This window comes from Carlito syrichta, unplaced genomic scaffold, assembly GCF_000164805.1.
Source record: "Carlito syrichta isolate Samal-C Ts95f unplaced genomic scaffold, Tarsius_syrichta-2.0.1 Scaffold123879, whole genome shotgun sequence".
In the NCBI taxonomy this organism is placed as follows: domain Eukaryota; kingdom Metazoa; phylum Chordata; class Mammalia; order Primates; family Tarsiidae; genus Carlito; species Carlito syrichta.
Window position 1 is genome coordinate 13,567 of NW_007067975.1, and position 13,864 is coordinate 27,430.

A 13,864-nucleotide genomic window follows, 5' to 3' on the forward strand; every position below is an offset into this window, starting at 1 on the left:
GGGGCGGGGGGGGGGCACGGCCCCGCCTCCACGGCCTCCACCCCGGAGTGGAGGCCTTTGGCTTTATCCTGAGGCTGGGGAAGGATGCAGGAGGCACGTCCTTCCTGCTGTGTGTCTGGGGCACTTTCAGGAGTCCTGAGGCCAGAGGATGTGGGGTTCAGAGGCCCGGGGTGGCTAAGATGGGGAAGGACTGCATTTCCTGGCAGACCCCTCCCCCGCAGGCACCCTCCGGATAGACGGGATGCTGAGGAGAGGGGGTGTGCACTTTCCGATGTTTGCAGTCCGGTTTGTCTAGGGATTGAGTGTCCGATCTGAGCAGGAGCGGGAGTTTGGACAGAGGGACTGACGGGACGTGTGAGGACGCCCGGGAGCTTCCAGAGGGCTCCTTCCTGTGGTCTTGAGGCATGCCTGCCTGTGAATGGCTAGCAGGGGCTGCAGGGACCCGTGTTGAGTGGAAGGCTTGGGGACTCAGGGAGTGTGGCTGTATGGGACCATGCCGTTAATGAATCAATGAGGTGGTGCCCTGGGTTATCTGGGTGCTCTAGTCCTGGGCTAGGAATGCTGAGAGCAGAGCTAGGTTTGGCGCTTCACTGAGTGGGCCCGTTCCTGTGTCTGAACCTGCCAGCTGTGTGTGGTAGCAGTGTTGGGCTGAGTCTTCTCCTGACCTGTACTCCCTGCCCCACAGGCTGACAGAGTGGGCTTTTGTGGTTCTCTGGAGTGGGAAGGCGTGAGTGGGAGTTTGCAGGGGGCTGCTTTGTGTGGATCTAGTTATGTTCTTCCTTAGCCCTGTGAACCCCTCTCCCAAACCTGTCCCCACATTCCCATGTTTGTTTTTCTGACATCTTTGAGAGGCACATTGACCTAGACCAGGGGAGACATTTTTGATTGTCACAACTGGGATGGTGTTATTGGCAGCTAGTGAGTAGAAGCCAGGGATGCTGCTCAACGTTCCACAGTGCACACGACAGTCTCCCACGACAAAGAAGTGTGCAGTCCAAAGTGTCAAAAGTGCAGAGGCTGAGAAACTGGCCTGGGCAGGGGCCTGGTAAGTCTCAGTTTATGCCTCAAGGCTGAGGCCCAGCAGGGGGAGACTGAGAGAGACAGCCTGGGCAGATGAATATCCTAGGAGTCCTGCCTCCCAGCCCCCTCTGAGGCATACCCCCTAATTAGGGAGGGGAGGAGGCAGGTGCTGGGTCAGCTGTTGAGTGGGAGGGGGACAGCTGGGGCCTGTGTCTGGGTGAGGAACATTGTTGTCCCAGGAGGGAGAGAATACCGGCTCCATTGCCAGGAGAGGGGATGGAGGGGTGAGGGAGTCTGTCTGTGTGTGGGGGCTTCAGCTTTGCCAGCTGACTCTGGCTGCTCCCTGCATCAAAGGAACCCGGGGTTAAGGATAAGAAACGGGCAATTTCTTAGACTTACCAAACAAACACATACTTGCTTACCTACATACACACTGCATGTACATGGATTAACGTTCAAGACACACCTCTGCCCCAACAGGCACAGGCAATCTGACCAGCAGGCCACGATGCGGGCCCTGGCTTGTGTCATAGTTTAAAATCCCAGCTCTGCCTTTCCTTGGCTCTGACCTCAAGCAAATCATTTTCTCTCTTTGAGCCTCAATTTCCTCAGCTGGAGAATGGGGACAATAATGATATCTACTTCAAAATGTGAGAATTAAATAAGATCTATAGGACACTAGGTACCCAGCCTATCACAGAGATAGGATCCAGTTAGTAGTATGCTGTCATTGTTAAAAACATAAACCCATAGTCCACAAACTAACACACCCAGCCACACATAGACACCCACCCAGCATAAGCAGCCAGGGGAGCCCCTGAAGAGGCCTTACTTGAGGAGAGACGATGGCCCTTGGCCGAGGTGTAGGATCTCCTCAAATAGACATTTGGTCCTTTCTGGTGCCAACATCTCCCACTTGCCTGGGTGACTCCTTGGGGAAGCGTATCCTGAGGTGTGGGAAGAGAGGGATCTTCCATCAACAGGCTGTGCCTGGCTCAACTGTCACCTGCTTAGCTGTTGCTGCTGTCTGTCAGCACCCCTCTCTGGCTCGGGGCTCCTAGAGGCCCAGGTCTCCCATGGGAGTTTCCTTGGGTCATCCCAATTTCCTGGTGTCTGGGAAGGGAGGGGAAAAGCTTAGAGTGATGCCCCACACTCCCCAGCAAAACTGCCTGACACCTGATTGCAGCAGAGCCAGACACCAACATAAACACAGAAGGGGCAAACGTGTGTTAGCATGTTACCCAGAGGCTGACCAGGCTTCCGAGGACTCTTACTCTGGCGAGGGTCCCAGACTGGTACCACAGCCCAGAGGGGCTGTTCAGACAGCTGTGGAGGCCACAAAAGAGCTGCCTGTTGCTTCCCAGGCCCTGCAGTGGGTGTGGAGTGTTTGTAGGTCTAGTGGGGGGAAGGGGGCTTCTGGTCATTCCTGTTCTTGTTGACAACACTAGGAGGGTGGAAGTGGACTGGCCCCATCATTAACCCTTTGCAGCCTGGGCAAGTGGTTTTAGGGAAACCAAGCTGAAGGGGCTGGCTGGGACGGGGAGACTGAGCCTGGTGGCAGGAAGAGGGGTGGTTTGGGCCTCAGACCGCAGCCTGGGATGACAGATTCTGTCCCTGCCTTGCCATCAGGTATCAGAAGCATGTACACACATATCGCATTCTGCCTGATGGAGAAGACTTTTTGGCTGTGCAGGTAGGAGCTTGGACCCCAACCCCCAACCCCCAAACTCGATCCAGCCTAGGGTTTGGGGACCTGCTAGCTGACCCTTCCACCTTGCTGGCCTGCAGACTTCGCAGGGCGTACCTGTACGCCGCTTCCAGACCCTGGGTGAGCTCATCGGCCTGTATGCCCAGCCCAACCAGGGCCTTGTGTGCGCTCTGCTGCTGCCTGTAGAGGGGGAGCGTGAGCCAGACCCGCCAGATGACCGTGATGCCTCAGGTACTGCCAGTGCGCCATGTGCCTGTCCTTGTCCCTGCACTCTACCCACCTCTTCCCGTTCTTCCTTCTCAACCCCACCTCTCCTGTAGCCATGATGCTAGGGTCCTTTACCCCTTTTTTCCTGGAAGTCACTAGCAGCTGTGGGCATGCCCCCATAATCTACTGAGGGTGGAAGGGTCAAACTGCTGGCCCACTGACTCCTCTCCACAGATGGAGAGGATGAGAAGCCCCCACTGCCCCCGCGTTCTGGCTCCACCAGCATTTCTGCCCCCATGGGACCCAGCAGCCCCCCGCCCGTCCCCGAGACTTCCACAGCTCCAGCTGCTGAGAGGTGAGACCCCAGCTGCCTCCACTGAGCAGGAAGTCCCTTTCTCCTCTGAGAATTGTTTCCCTACCAAAGGTGTGAAGACCTCCAAATGCCCCTCCTCCCCAGGGACCCCTATCCCATCTCAGCCTAGAGGTGTTTACCCTGATACCCTGATCTACCCCATTCTGATTGCCACCAGTATGGTCTCCTCTAGGGATGGGGTGGGAGTGTTGGGGCAAGTCAGCAGGACCACTGATGTCTTAATCCTTTCCCCAAGTGCTCCAAATGGGCTGAGCACTGTCTCACATGAGTACCTGAAGGGTAGCTATGGGCTGGACCTGGAGGCTGTGCGGGGTGGAGCCAGCAACCTGCCCCATCTCACGCGCACTCTCGCCACCTCATGCCGGAGGCTGCACAGGTATATGGGACATCCAACCCCATGTGCTACATCCTTACCTCTGACCTGTCCTCACTTGCTCCCTGCTTGCACAAATGTCCTGACCTCTGACCTCTGACCTTGAACAAAGAACCAGTCATTGCCTCCTGACTTTTCCTTACCTGTACCCTTGTTTCCTCTTGGTGAAGTTGAAGCTTACACGCTCAGCACCCTCTTCCCTGTACTTTGGTCGGGGTGGGGCTTCTAGCTTGATCTCTCTCCTAGTGAGGTGGACAAGGTCTTGTCTGGCCTGGAGATCCTGTCCAAGGTGTTTGACCAGCAGAGCTCACCCATGGTGACCCGCCTTTTGCAGCAGCAGGTGGGATAGTAGGGAGACCTTTGGGAGATGGATGTGTATTCTGGAGCTGGGTGGGGGAACTCCTGTTTAAGGCACTTGTGGACTCTTGTATAAGCCACTTTGTTTCTCCCTCTAGAACCTGCCACAGACTGGGGAGCAGGAACTAGAGAGCCTGGTGCTGAAGCTGTCAGTGCTAAAGGACTTCCTGTCAGGCATCCAGAAGAAGGTGGTCTGACTCCTGATCTCTGACCTCTGACCTCCCATTCACTGACTACTCTCATTGGCCTAGCACTGATTTCAACCCTGAATCTACAGCTTAATATTGACCCAGCGTCAACCGTGTCCCTGCCTGCCCCAGCTCTCAGTGTGTTTCCTGACCTCACCCTGCCCTTGAACCTTCCAGGCCCTGAAGGCTTTACAGGACATGAGCTCCACAGCACTCCCAACCTCGCTGCAGCCGTCTACACGTAAGGCCAAGACCATCCCTGTGCAGGCCTTTGAGGTATGTGGCAGGCGGGCCAAAGGGCAGTAGGAGGTGAGTGGGGTGCTGTCCGTCCCAGGGTCTTGCAAGCAGTCTCCTCACCTTCTGGCCTGCAGGTGAAGCTGGATGTGACCCTGGGTGACCTGACCAAGATCGGGAAGTCTCAGAAGTTCACGCTGAGCGTGGATGTGGAGGGTGGGCGACTGGTGCTGCTGCGGAGACAGCGGGACTCTCAGGAGGACTGGACAACCTTCACGCATGACCGCAGTGAGAAGTTGCTAGACCTGGGAGGGGAGGAAGGGGAGGGTGGAGCCCTTGGCCCAGGGGCACAGGCCCGTGTGACCCATCCTCCATTCTCTAGTCCGCCAGCTTATCAAGTCCCAACGTGTCCAGAACAAGCTGGGAGTTGTGTTTGAGAAGGAGAAGGACCGGACCCAGCGCAAAGACTTCATCTTTGTCAGTGCCCGGGTGAGCAGCAGGCTGGGCCAGGCCCCGTTGGGGGCTGCAGGGGTCTCAGATGGGTGTTTCCCATTGAATGGAAAGAGAGGGAACGCACGATATAGGCACGTTATCCCCCTTGGCAGGGGTGGATCTGACATGGTAGAGAGAGTATTAGGCATGAGTGGGCTGAGTGAGAGTGGCTTAAATATTCATTTAGTGAACGTTGATCAGAGCCTCTTCTATGCTTGTGCAGTGGTGAGCCAGATGGGCACAACCTTTTCCTCATGGTGCTTGCCATGTAGCAGGGTGTCTTGTGGAAGGAGGGGTTCTTGGCCACCTACCTGCCCTGACTGGCTGTTGTCCCTGCAGAAGCGAGAGGCCTTCTGCCAGCTGCTGCAGCTTATGAAGAACAAGCACTCCAAGCAGGACGAGCCTGACATGATCTCTGTCTTCATAGGCACCTGGAACATGGGTCAGGCTCTGGCTGGGCCTGGGGTGGGAGAAAAGGATGGTCCAGGGCAGGGGCCTGACATCCCACTCCCTCACCTCATCTCCTTTACCTCCAGGAAGTGTGCCACCGCCAAAAAATGTGACATCCTGGTTCACATCGAAGGGTCTGGGAAAGGCCCTGGATGAGGTCACAGTGACCATACCCCATGACATCTATGTCTTTGGGACCCAGGAGAACTCGGTGGGCGACCGTGAGTGGCTGGACCTGCTGCGCGGGGGCCTTAAGGAGCTCACAGATCTGGATTACCGCCCGGTGAGGGGGGTCATCTTGTCCAGTCCTCTGTCCTCACGTATCACCCCCACACTATCCCGCTTGACTTCTTGGGTGGCCCTGGGGAGCACAGCTTGCCTGGCTTTCCCTCTGGTCCCTGGGCATATCCTTTGAGATCTAACCTGAGTCCTTCATGCTACGGGAGGGACCATTTCTTCCTAGTCTCTCAGGAAAAAGGATAGCAAGTCTTCCTGTCCTGTGACGGACACAGCAGTCTATGCTGTAAGCCGGGGGGATGCAGACAGTGGGTGTACCAACGCAGGGGTGACCCTGCACCCTCTACCCAGATTGCCATGCAGTCACTGTGGAACATCAAGGTGGCCGTGCTGGTCAAGCCTGAGCACGAGAACCGCATCAGCCATGTCAGTACATCCAGTGTGAAGACTGGCATTGCCAACACTCTGGGTAAGACTCCCAAAGGTGGCAGGGGCCCTTTGTCCATGCCTCCTCTCCAACCTAGTATCTCCCCCTTTTTGGTGATCTTAGCTTCTACACATATGAGACTTTGGACTGTAAAAAGCATGTTCATAATTCTAAGTTTCTCCAACCTCACTGGGGAGGCAAGGCTAGGATAATTACCTTCTTTTCAGAGATGATAAAACTTAAACCCAGAGTGGTAAAATGACCTGCTCGAGGTCACACAGCAAGTAAGCGGTGGGGCCAGGCATAGAGTTCAGTGTTCCCCCAGGATAGATTCTGCTCAGAATCTCGGGTGCCTTTTAACTTCGTCCTTGGGACCCCCTGTGATTTCCAGGGGCTCTGCTCACTCAGACAGACTAAGGCCATCCAGTTGGAGCACTTGTGCCTGCTGGGAACCCCCAGGGAGATGTGTGTGTGTGTTCAGGGGCCTGCCAGCCTCATAGCACCTGGGGCAGGGGTAGGGAGGATCCTCTCACTGCTGCATCGAGGGGCAGCTGGGAGACTTGGTAGCCCTCTGAGAGTGACCCAGGCCTTCCTCTCTTGCTTGCCCTGCTAGGGAACAAGGGAGCTGTGGGTGTCTCCTTCATGTTCAATGGTACCTCGTTTGGCTTTGTGAATTGTCATCTCACTTCAGGAAATGAGAAGACTGCTCGGTGAGGGGCACCTTCCTGATGATCTTCACACACATCCGCTGTTCGCCTGAGACCTGTTCCCTCCCATATCCCAGCCCATGACTGTCCTGCAGCCCTGTCCCTAGACACTCTGTTCTCCCTTATTGCAACTCAGGATCCCTCTGTCCCTGACCCAGGCCTTATCCCCAGGGACCCTGATCCCTACCCCATCCCTGACCCCAGAGGCTTCTCACCTTTATTCTTACTCCTGACTCTCGACCCTGGGGACCTATCCCCCATCCCCCATACTGTAGGCGGAACCAGAACTACCTGGACATTCTCCGGCTGCTCTCGCTGGGCGACCGGCAGCTCAGTGCCTTTGACATCTCTCTGCGTTTCACTCACCTCTTCTGGTTTGGGGACCTTAACTACCGCCTGGACATGGACATCCAGGTGTGAGCAGGGCCCTGCTGGTACTGTAGGGAGGTCAGGGGCCATATGGGCTGTTGCCCCTGGTTCTGGGTCAGGAGGAAAGTCTCCAGCCTCTGTGTCCCCCACCTCAGGAGATCCTGAACTACATCAGCAGGAAGGAGTTTGAGCCTCTGCTCCGGGTGGACCAGCTTAACTTGGAACGGGAGAAGCACAAGGTCTTCCTTCGATTCAGTGAGTGTGGGCCTGGCAGGTGGTCCCTGAGGGCTAGACGGCATGCCGTATCATGGCGTTTCAGGGCCTTGAGCCCCACTGTACCCTGCTTTCCTTAGATGAGGAGGAGATCTCCTTCCCCCCCACCTACCGCTATGAACGGGGTTCCCGGGACACATATGCCTGGCACAAGCAGAAGCCGACCGGGGTGAGCCAAGGGAACAGCGTGGGGCTTGGGGTCCCCAGTTAATCAAGAGTGTTTTGGGGGGTCAAGGATCTGGGCCTCTGCCATTACTACTCCATGGCCCCCTCCGAGGCCTTATGGCAATCTCAGGTGTTGTGAGGAGCCAAAGGAGGGAGTGGCTGCTGGGGCCCAGTGTAATGGAAGCGTGGAGATGTCTCAGTGCCAAAATGGGTGGGCCTTATGGTGAGTAGCCCCCAGCTGTTAGCTCTGACCATGCTGCCGTTCCCTGCCTCAGGTTCGGACCAACGTGCCCTCATGGTGTGACCGGATTCTGTGGAAATCCTACCCCGAAACTCACATCATCTGCAATTCCTATGGTCAGTGCCTCTTGGACAGGGTGATGGGAAGTCCAGGTGGTCACTTTCTGGACTCTGCCCTAACCTTGGGAGGTGGAGCAGAGAGTAGGGATATTCCCCTTGAGCCCCCGTTCCTGGCCTCCCTCTCTAGGTTGCACCGATGACATCGTCACTAGCGACCACTCCCCTGTGTTTGGAACATTTGAGGTTGGAGTTACCTCTCAGTTCATCTCCAAGAAAGGTTACTGTTGTGGGTGTGCTGTGGGTATGGCACACATCTGGGTGGGCACGGGCAATGGCCTAGGGATGTGTGTAGGTTTGACTGTACATACCTGTGTGTGTAGGTATGTGCACATGTGAGCGCAGGAGTGTTTCTGAAAGTGTGATGTGTGCGGTTGTCTTGCGCCTAGTCATCATGAGGCGTGTGCCCATGAGTGTGTGTGTACGTTTGTGAGTGTTACATATATCAGCGTGTGTCTGCCTGGGGCCATGTGTGTGCCCTGAGTGTGCCTGGAGGTGTGGCAGATGATTGGTGGGTAAGCCAGTAGGTGTCCTGGTTTCTAGCCCCCACTTTAGTGGGTCTTTCATCCTTGGGTCACCTCTTTGCCCTGGTCCAGCTTCTGGTCTTTGGGGTTGCTTTTTTTTTTTTTTGAGTTGGAGTCTCACTCTGTCGCCCAGACTGGATGCAGTGGCCGCTCCAGTGATCCTTCTGCCTCAGTCTTCCAAGTAGCTGGAAGGCGCGCGCTACCACACCCGGCTAATTTTTTGATTTATTGTAGAGATGAGGTCTCACCAAGTTGCCCAGGCGGGTCTCGAACCCATGGACTCAGGCAATCCACTCACTTCAGCCTCCCAAAGCACGGGATTACAGGCTGAGCCACCGAGCCCGGCTTGGGGTTTCACTATTGGTAGCTTGGGATTGGGGTGGCCTCTACTGACCTTGTCTCTGCTCTGCCAGGGCCCCTGATTTCTTGTCCCAGGGCCTAGCCTCTGTCCCATTCCTCCTGTGATCCTCTTATACCCTCTCAGCCCTCCTGTTTGTCCTCCTCCCTACCCTCCAGGGCTCTCGAAGACTTCAGATCAGGCCTACATTGAGTTTGAGAGCATTGAGGCTATTGTGAAGACAGCTAGCCGCACCAAGTTCTTCATAGAGTTCTACTCCACCTGCCTGGAGGGTCAGAGGCAGGGTCTAGGGCTGGATGTGGGCAAGGGGGATGGGAGGCCAGAGGGTACCCAGAGCAGTCAGCTCTTCTTAGGGGGAAGGGAGGCTGGAAGGTAGTACTCAACTGGGTGTCCCCCACCCCCATCCTAGAGTACAAGAAGAGCTTTGAGAATGATGCTCAGAGCAGTGACAACATTAACTTCCTCAAAGTGCAGTGGTCCTCACGCCAGCTGCCCACGGTGAGGCTGTGGGTAGGGTCCGGGCTTGTGAGTGAGGGCACAGAGAGGGGCGCGTAAGAGCGCATTAGGCGGGGCCTGCCTGGGAGGGAGGGTGGGGACAGCAGAACGTGTGTGTCTGTTTAGCTGGCCATAAGTGAGGATAAGGGCATTTGTTTTCTTTGGGTAGTGTGGAGCCACATTGCAGTTGGTTCATTCAGCAAGTACTTCTTGAGTCTTTGCTAAATGTCAGGTTGTGTGTTGGCCATTGGGGACACAGAGACTGAATTAGTTGCAGTGATGCTAAGTACTATGAAAGGCCCACACAGGGCTGTGTTTTCTATATTAAGGACTTGGGATCTTTCCTTAAGAGTTGAGATGCCCTGAGGGTGAGGGGCAAGTGCTGTCAGGGCAGTGTTTGGGAAGGGCAGAAGTAGAGTTGGTTCTTTGTTGCTTACTGGGCTTCTCTGTTTCCCAGCTCAAGCCAATTCTGGCTGACATTGAGTACCTGCAGGACCAGCACCTCCTGCTCACAGTCAAGTCCATGGATGGCTATGAGTCTTATGGTGAGGGCAAGGGTCCTGAGGGATACAGGAAGCCAGGGAGGCCCCTGGAATGGCTTGGCAATTTGCTGGTGTGTCTCCTTTGCCCTTCAGGGGAGTGTGTGGTGGCACTCAAGTCCATGATTGGCAGCACAGCCCAGCAGTTCCTGACCTTTCTGTCCCACCGAGGCGAGGAGACAGGCAACATCCGGGGCTCCATGAAGGTGCGGGTGCCCACAGAACGCCTGGGCACCCGTGAGCGACTCTACGGTGGGGGCTCCACTGGGAGGGTGTGGGGCTTGAGAAGGGGTGGTGTGGATAGGTTTAGGAGGGGAGGACCCAGGGCGGGGGACTTGTTGGAATCTCTAGGATACTTGGAGGTTTTACACCCACAGCTGGGAGTGGGCCTACCCTGAGTCATATAGCAGAGAAGAGTCTGGCTGGCCATGTGGGTGTCTTGGGATCCTGGAGCCCAGGTCCCCTCTGAGTCTCTCTTCCCCACCCCCCAGAATGGATCAGCATTGATAAGGATGAGGCAGGAGCAAAGAGCAAAGCCCCCTCTGTGTCCCGAGGCAGCCAGGAGCCCAGGTGAGCTGGGGTTGTGTTAGTTGCCATGCGAAGGGGCACCCGGGGGCTTTTGGTCAGCCCCACTTCATCTCTTCTCTCCTGTGCATCCCTGGCAGGTCAGGGAGCCGCAAGCCAGCCTCCACAGAGGCCTCATGCCCACTGTCCAAGTTGTTTGAGGAACCAGAGAAACCACCACCAACTGGGAGGCCCCCAGCCCCACCCCGAGCAGTTCCCCGGGAGGAGCCCTTGACCCCCAGGTGAGAGGAGGAACCTGTCATCCCCTGACTCTGTCCATCACTATGGTTGGCTCGCAGGGGCAGCCTGGGGATCATCTGCCGTTTGGATGCTCTGCCATCCTGTGGCTGTGGAGGTGCCGTGGCCCTATACCATGGCCACTCTGGCCAACCAGGCCTCCCTTAGGTGTGGCTCCCTGAGTCAAAGGGAGCACAGTCAGCCTTTCCTCTCAATTCTGCCTTTAAAAATGGAATTAGGAGTTGTTTTTTAAAACAGCTCCCTCCATGTAAACAGACCTAGCTTGAGTCTCCTGTTTGGAGGAGGCACATGGCCGAGTATGGGATTTCCCAGGGTACATTCTGTGGAATTCTGTCCTACAAGAGGCCTCATCAGAAATGGTTTGTGGTCAAATGAGTTTGGGAACGGCTTCTTGCTAGAGTCTTTTCTTAGACATTCCAAGTGTGCGTTAGTGTCAGCAAAAGCTCTGAGCATGTGGACAGGAAGGAAACCTCTTTTCAACTCTGTTTAATATAGTTTCCCAAACCTAATGGTCCAGGAAGCTTCTTTTCCACGTAATAGCTATTAATGTCCTGGGGAGCTAGTGTTGTGTGTCACACTTTGGGAAAGTGAGGCTTGCTTTCCAGTTACATCCAGCTGTCTCTTAAATATAAATAAAAACTCTCAGGCATGGGTTGGTGCATTTTAACCTTCTTCAGTTGTCAACAGTCACCTGGGTTTTATCCCCACACCTGAGTAAAACCAACCGAATCCCTGAGGAAGATTCGGCAGTGGCCTGACCTCAGATGCCTCGAGAGGCTTTCCAAATTTGGCAGTCACTCTCGCTGGATGCCTGACTTGTCCTGTCTTCTGCTCCTCGGTTCTCACTCATTCAGCTCAGGTTTCACAGTTACAGAGGAAGTCATAAAAGATCCCAGAAGCTTAGCACGTGAGGCAAGGGAGTTTGGGCCCTTGTCTTGTGACTTCCAGCCCAGCTCTCTCTCCACTGCACCCAGTGCCTTCACCTTGGGCTTCCAGGTCCTGACTTAGCTATCCTCTCCCAAACCCAGGTTGAAGCTGGAGGGGGCTCCTGAACTGGAAGGGGTGGCGGCCCCCCCACCCAAGAACAGCTTCAATAACCCTGCCTACTACGTCCTCGAAGGGGTCCCGCACCAGCTGCTGCCCCCAGAACCACCCTCGCCTGCCAGGGCCCCTGTCCCGCTTGCCACCAAGAACAAAGTGGCCATCACAGTGCCCGCTCCACAGCTTGGGCGCCATCGGCCCTCTCGTGTGGGCGAGGGGAGCTCATCAGATGAGGAGTCTGGGGGCACACTACCCCCTCCAGACTTCCCACCCCCACCACTGCCAGACTCAGCCATCTTCCTGCCCCCTAGCCTGGATCCTTTGCCAGGGACAGTGGTCCGGGGCCGCAGTGGGGGTGAGGGCCGTGGCCCACCACCTCCCAAGGCCCATCCAAGGCCTCCACTGCCCCCAGGTCCCTCGCCCACCAGCACTTTCCTAGGGGAAGTAGCTAGTGGGGATGATCGGTCCTGCTCGGTGCTGCAGATGGCCAAGACACTGAGTGAGGTGGATTACGCTCCTGCTGGGCCTGGACGCTCAGCACTCCTTCCAAGCCCCTTGGAGCTGCAGCCACCCCGAGGACTGCCCTCTGACTATGGCCGGCCCCTCAGCTTCCCTCCACCCCGTATCCGAGAGAGCATCCAGGAGGACCTGGCAGAGGAGGTGTGTGGACAAGGGTAGCTGGCTGTGAGTGCCTGAAGAATGTGCTTGCCCATGGGCTGCGGTCCCCTTTCACCCCACCCTGCAGCACTCACTGATGTCCCCTCTGCCCTGAGCTGGGCCCCAGGGAGTCGGACATATGAATCAGCCCAGTCCTTGCCTCCTTTCTCCCCATGAAACACGGTAGAATGTGCTTGTCTGCAGCTGTTAATGTTGAGGGGTACCATCAGTGCTCCCCCTAATATGCCCTATTCCTTCAGGCTCCATGCCCGCAGGGCGGGCGGGCCAGCGGGCTGGGTGAGGCGGGCATGGGCGCCTGGCTGCGGGCCATCGGCTTGGAGCGCTATGAGGAGGGCCTGGTGCACAATGGCTGGGACGACCTGGAGTTTCTCAGGTGGGGGCGGAGCTGGAAGTGGGTGGGGTGGGGCTGGCCTCAGGGGCGGAGCTGGGGCCTTCAGGATCCCCTAGCCCATCTCCCGTGCTTTCTTATTCCCACAGTGACATCACCGAGGAGGACCTGGAGGAGGCTGGGGTGCAGGACCCAGCTCACAAGCGCCTCCTTCTGGACACCCTGCAGCTCAGCAAGTGACGGGATAGGCACCGAGAAGCTACGAACTCAGCGCCCTCCCCGCACAAAGGCCTAGCTGTAGCCCCCGGGGTTGAAAAGTTATGGGGGGGAGGGCAGTACCTCTTGGCCTATTTATTGGGGATCTGCATTTTCTACAGCCCAATCATTTGTAATGTCCTCTTTGGGGCGCCCTGGCCCTTGCCATTTAGGCCGACGGCTGGAGGTCAGTCGCCGTGGTTACCAAGGATCTTGGTTTCTCTGGGACTGTCCTCTTTTTCTGGGCCTCTCCTCTCAGTCCCAGGGATGCCTCTGGGGGTCCAGTTGGGTACGTTTGGGTCCCTACTTTCACCACCGTTTCTGCGGCCTTCCGCAGGCCTGAACCACAGGGGGAGAGCCCGGCTAGGACCTCCCCAACCCCCCCTCGGGGTTATCCGTCCGGAAATGAAGGAATAGCCCGGGGACGGGCTGGGGTTTATTTAATTTTTCTGTGTGGGTTTGGGGAGGGAGGGCACCTTAATATTATTGGTGTCAGGCAGAAACTCTGCCATAAAGTGCCAGTTTGCTTAGTTCTTCCTGTCTCCTGGTCTGTACCGCCCTGCGCTGGGGATGCCTGGCGGTGTGGGGGCGCCTGAGGGTCCTTGTCGGTCGCAACTGGGGACAGGGTTCTTGCAGGCGGCCTGTTCCCGTCCTGGGCACTCAGAAGGGTTGTCGGCATGATGTCTCCAATAAATTAAGTTTTATTTGAATTGAGCAAAACTCACCTTAATAAATTACAAGTTTTTCAAAGAATAGGAACAACAACAACAAAAAAGGAGAAAGGAAACCCCTCTGTCCCGTTCCCCAGGGCAGCACCTCCGCTTCTCTAACAAGTCCACGCTCTGTGCCCGACTGGCTAGGGAGGGGAGGGGACCCTTCAGGCGGCT

At 56.4% G+C, this 13,864-nt stretch overlaps 1 protein-coding gene across 1 annotated transcript; it reads left to right on the plus strand.

Annotated features, from left to right (window-relative positions):
- The first annotated feature begins 1,865 nt into the window (after window positions 1-1,865).
- INPPL1 (inositol polyphosphate phosphatase like 1) lies at window positions 1,866-13,730 on the plus strand. Its single transcript, XM_008048516.2, has 28 exons — window positions 1,866-1,972; window positions 2,650-2,713; window positions 2,809-2,959; window positions 3,170-3,290; window positions 3,544-3,684; window positions 3,928-4,021; window positions 4,137-4,226; window positions 4,404-4,502; window positions 4,598-4,748; window positions 4,843-4,949; window positions 5,292-5,394; window positions 5,489-5,685; window positions 5,991-6,108; window positions 6,680-6,776; window positions 7,049-7,187; window positions 7,298-7,397; window positions 7,496-7,584; window positions 7,856-7,937; window positions 8,068-8,157; window positions 8,978-9,091; window positions 9,229-9,317; window positions 9,772-9,859; window positions 9,950-10,105; window positions 10,345-10,423; window positions 10,519-10,659; window positions 11,704-12,376; window positions 12,634-12,767; window positions 12,872-13,730. Exons 1-28 carry the CDS (start codon window positions 1,866-1,868, stop codon window positions 12,960-12,962), a joined length of 3,705 nt encoding a protein of 1,234 aa, XP_008046707.2. The 3' UTR covers window positions 12,963-13,730.
- The last annotated feature ends 134 nt before the right edge of the window (window positions 13,731-13,864 follow it).

Bases quoted from the DNA above. Each gene is read 5' to 3' on its own strand.
- INPPL1 (XM_008048516.2), top strand. From the start codon at position 1,866: ATGGCCCTTGGCCGAGGTGTAGGATCTCCTCAAATAGACATTTGGTCC. The intron at 4,749-4,842 runs GTGAGAAGTTGC...TCCATTCTCTAG, and splicing joins AACCTTCACGCATGACCGCA to TCCGCCAGCTTATCAAGTCC. The intron at 5,686-5,990 runs GTGAGGGGGGTC...CCCTCTACCCAG, and splicing joins CAGATCTGGATTACCGCCCG to ATTGCCATGCAGTCACTGTG.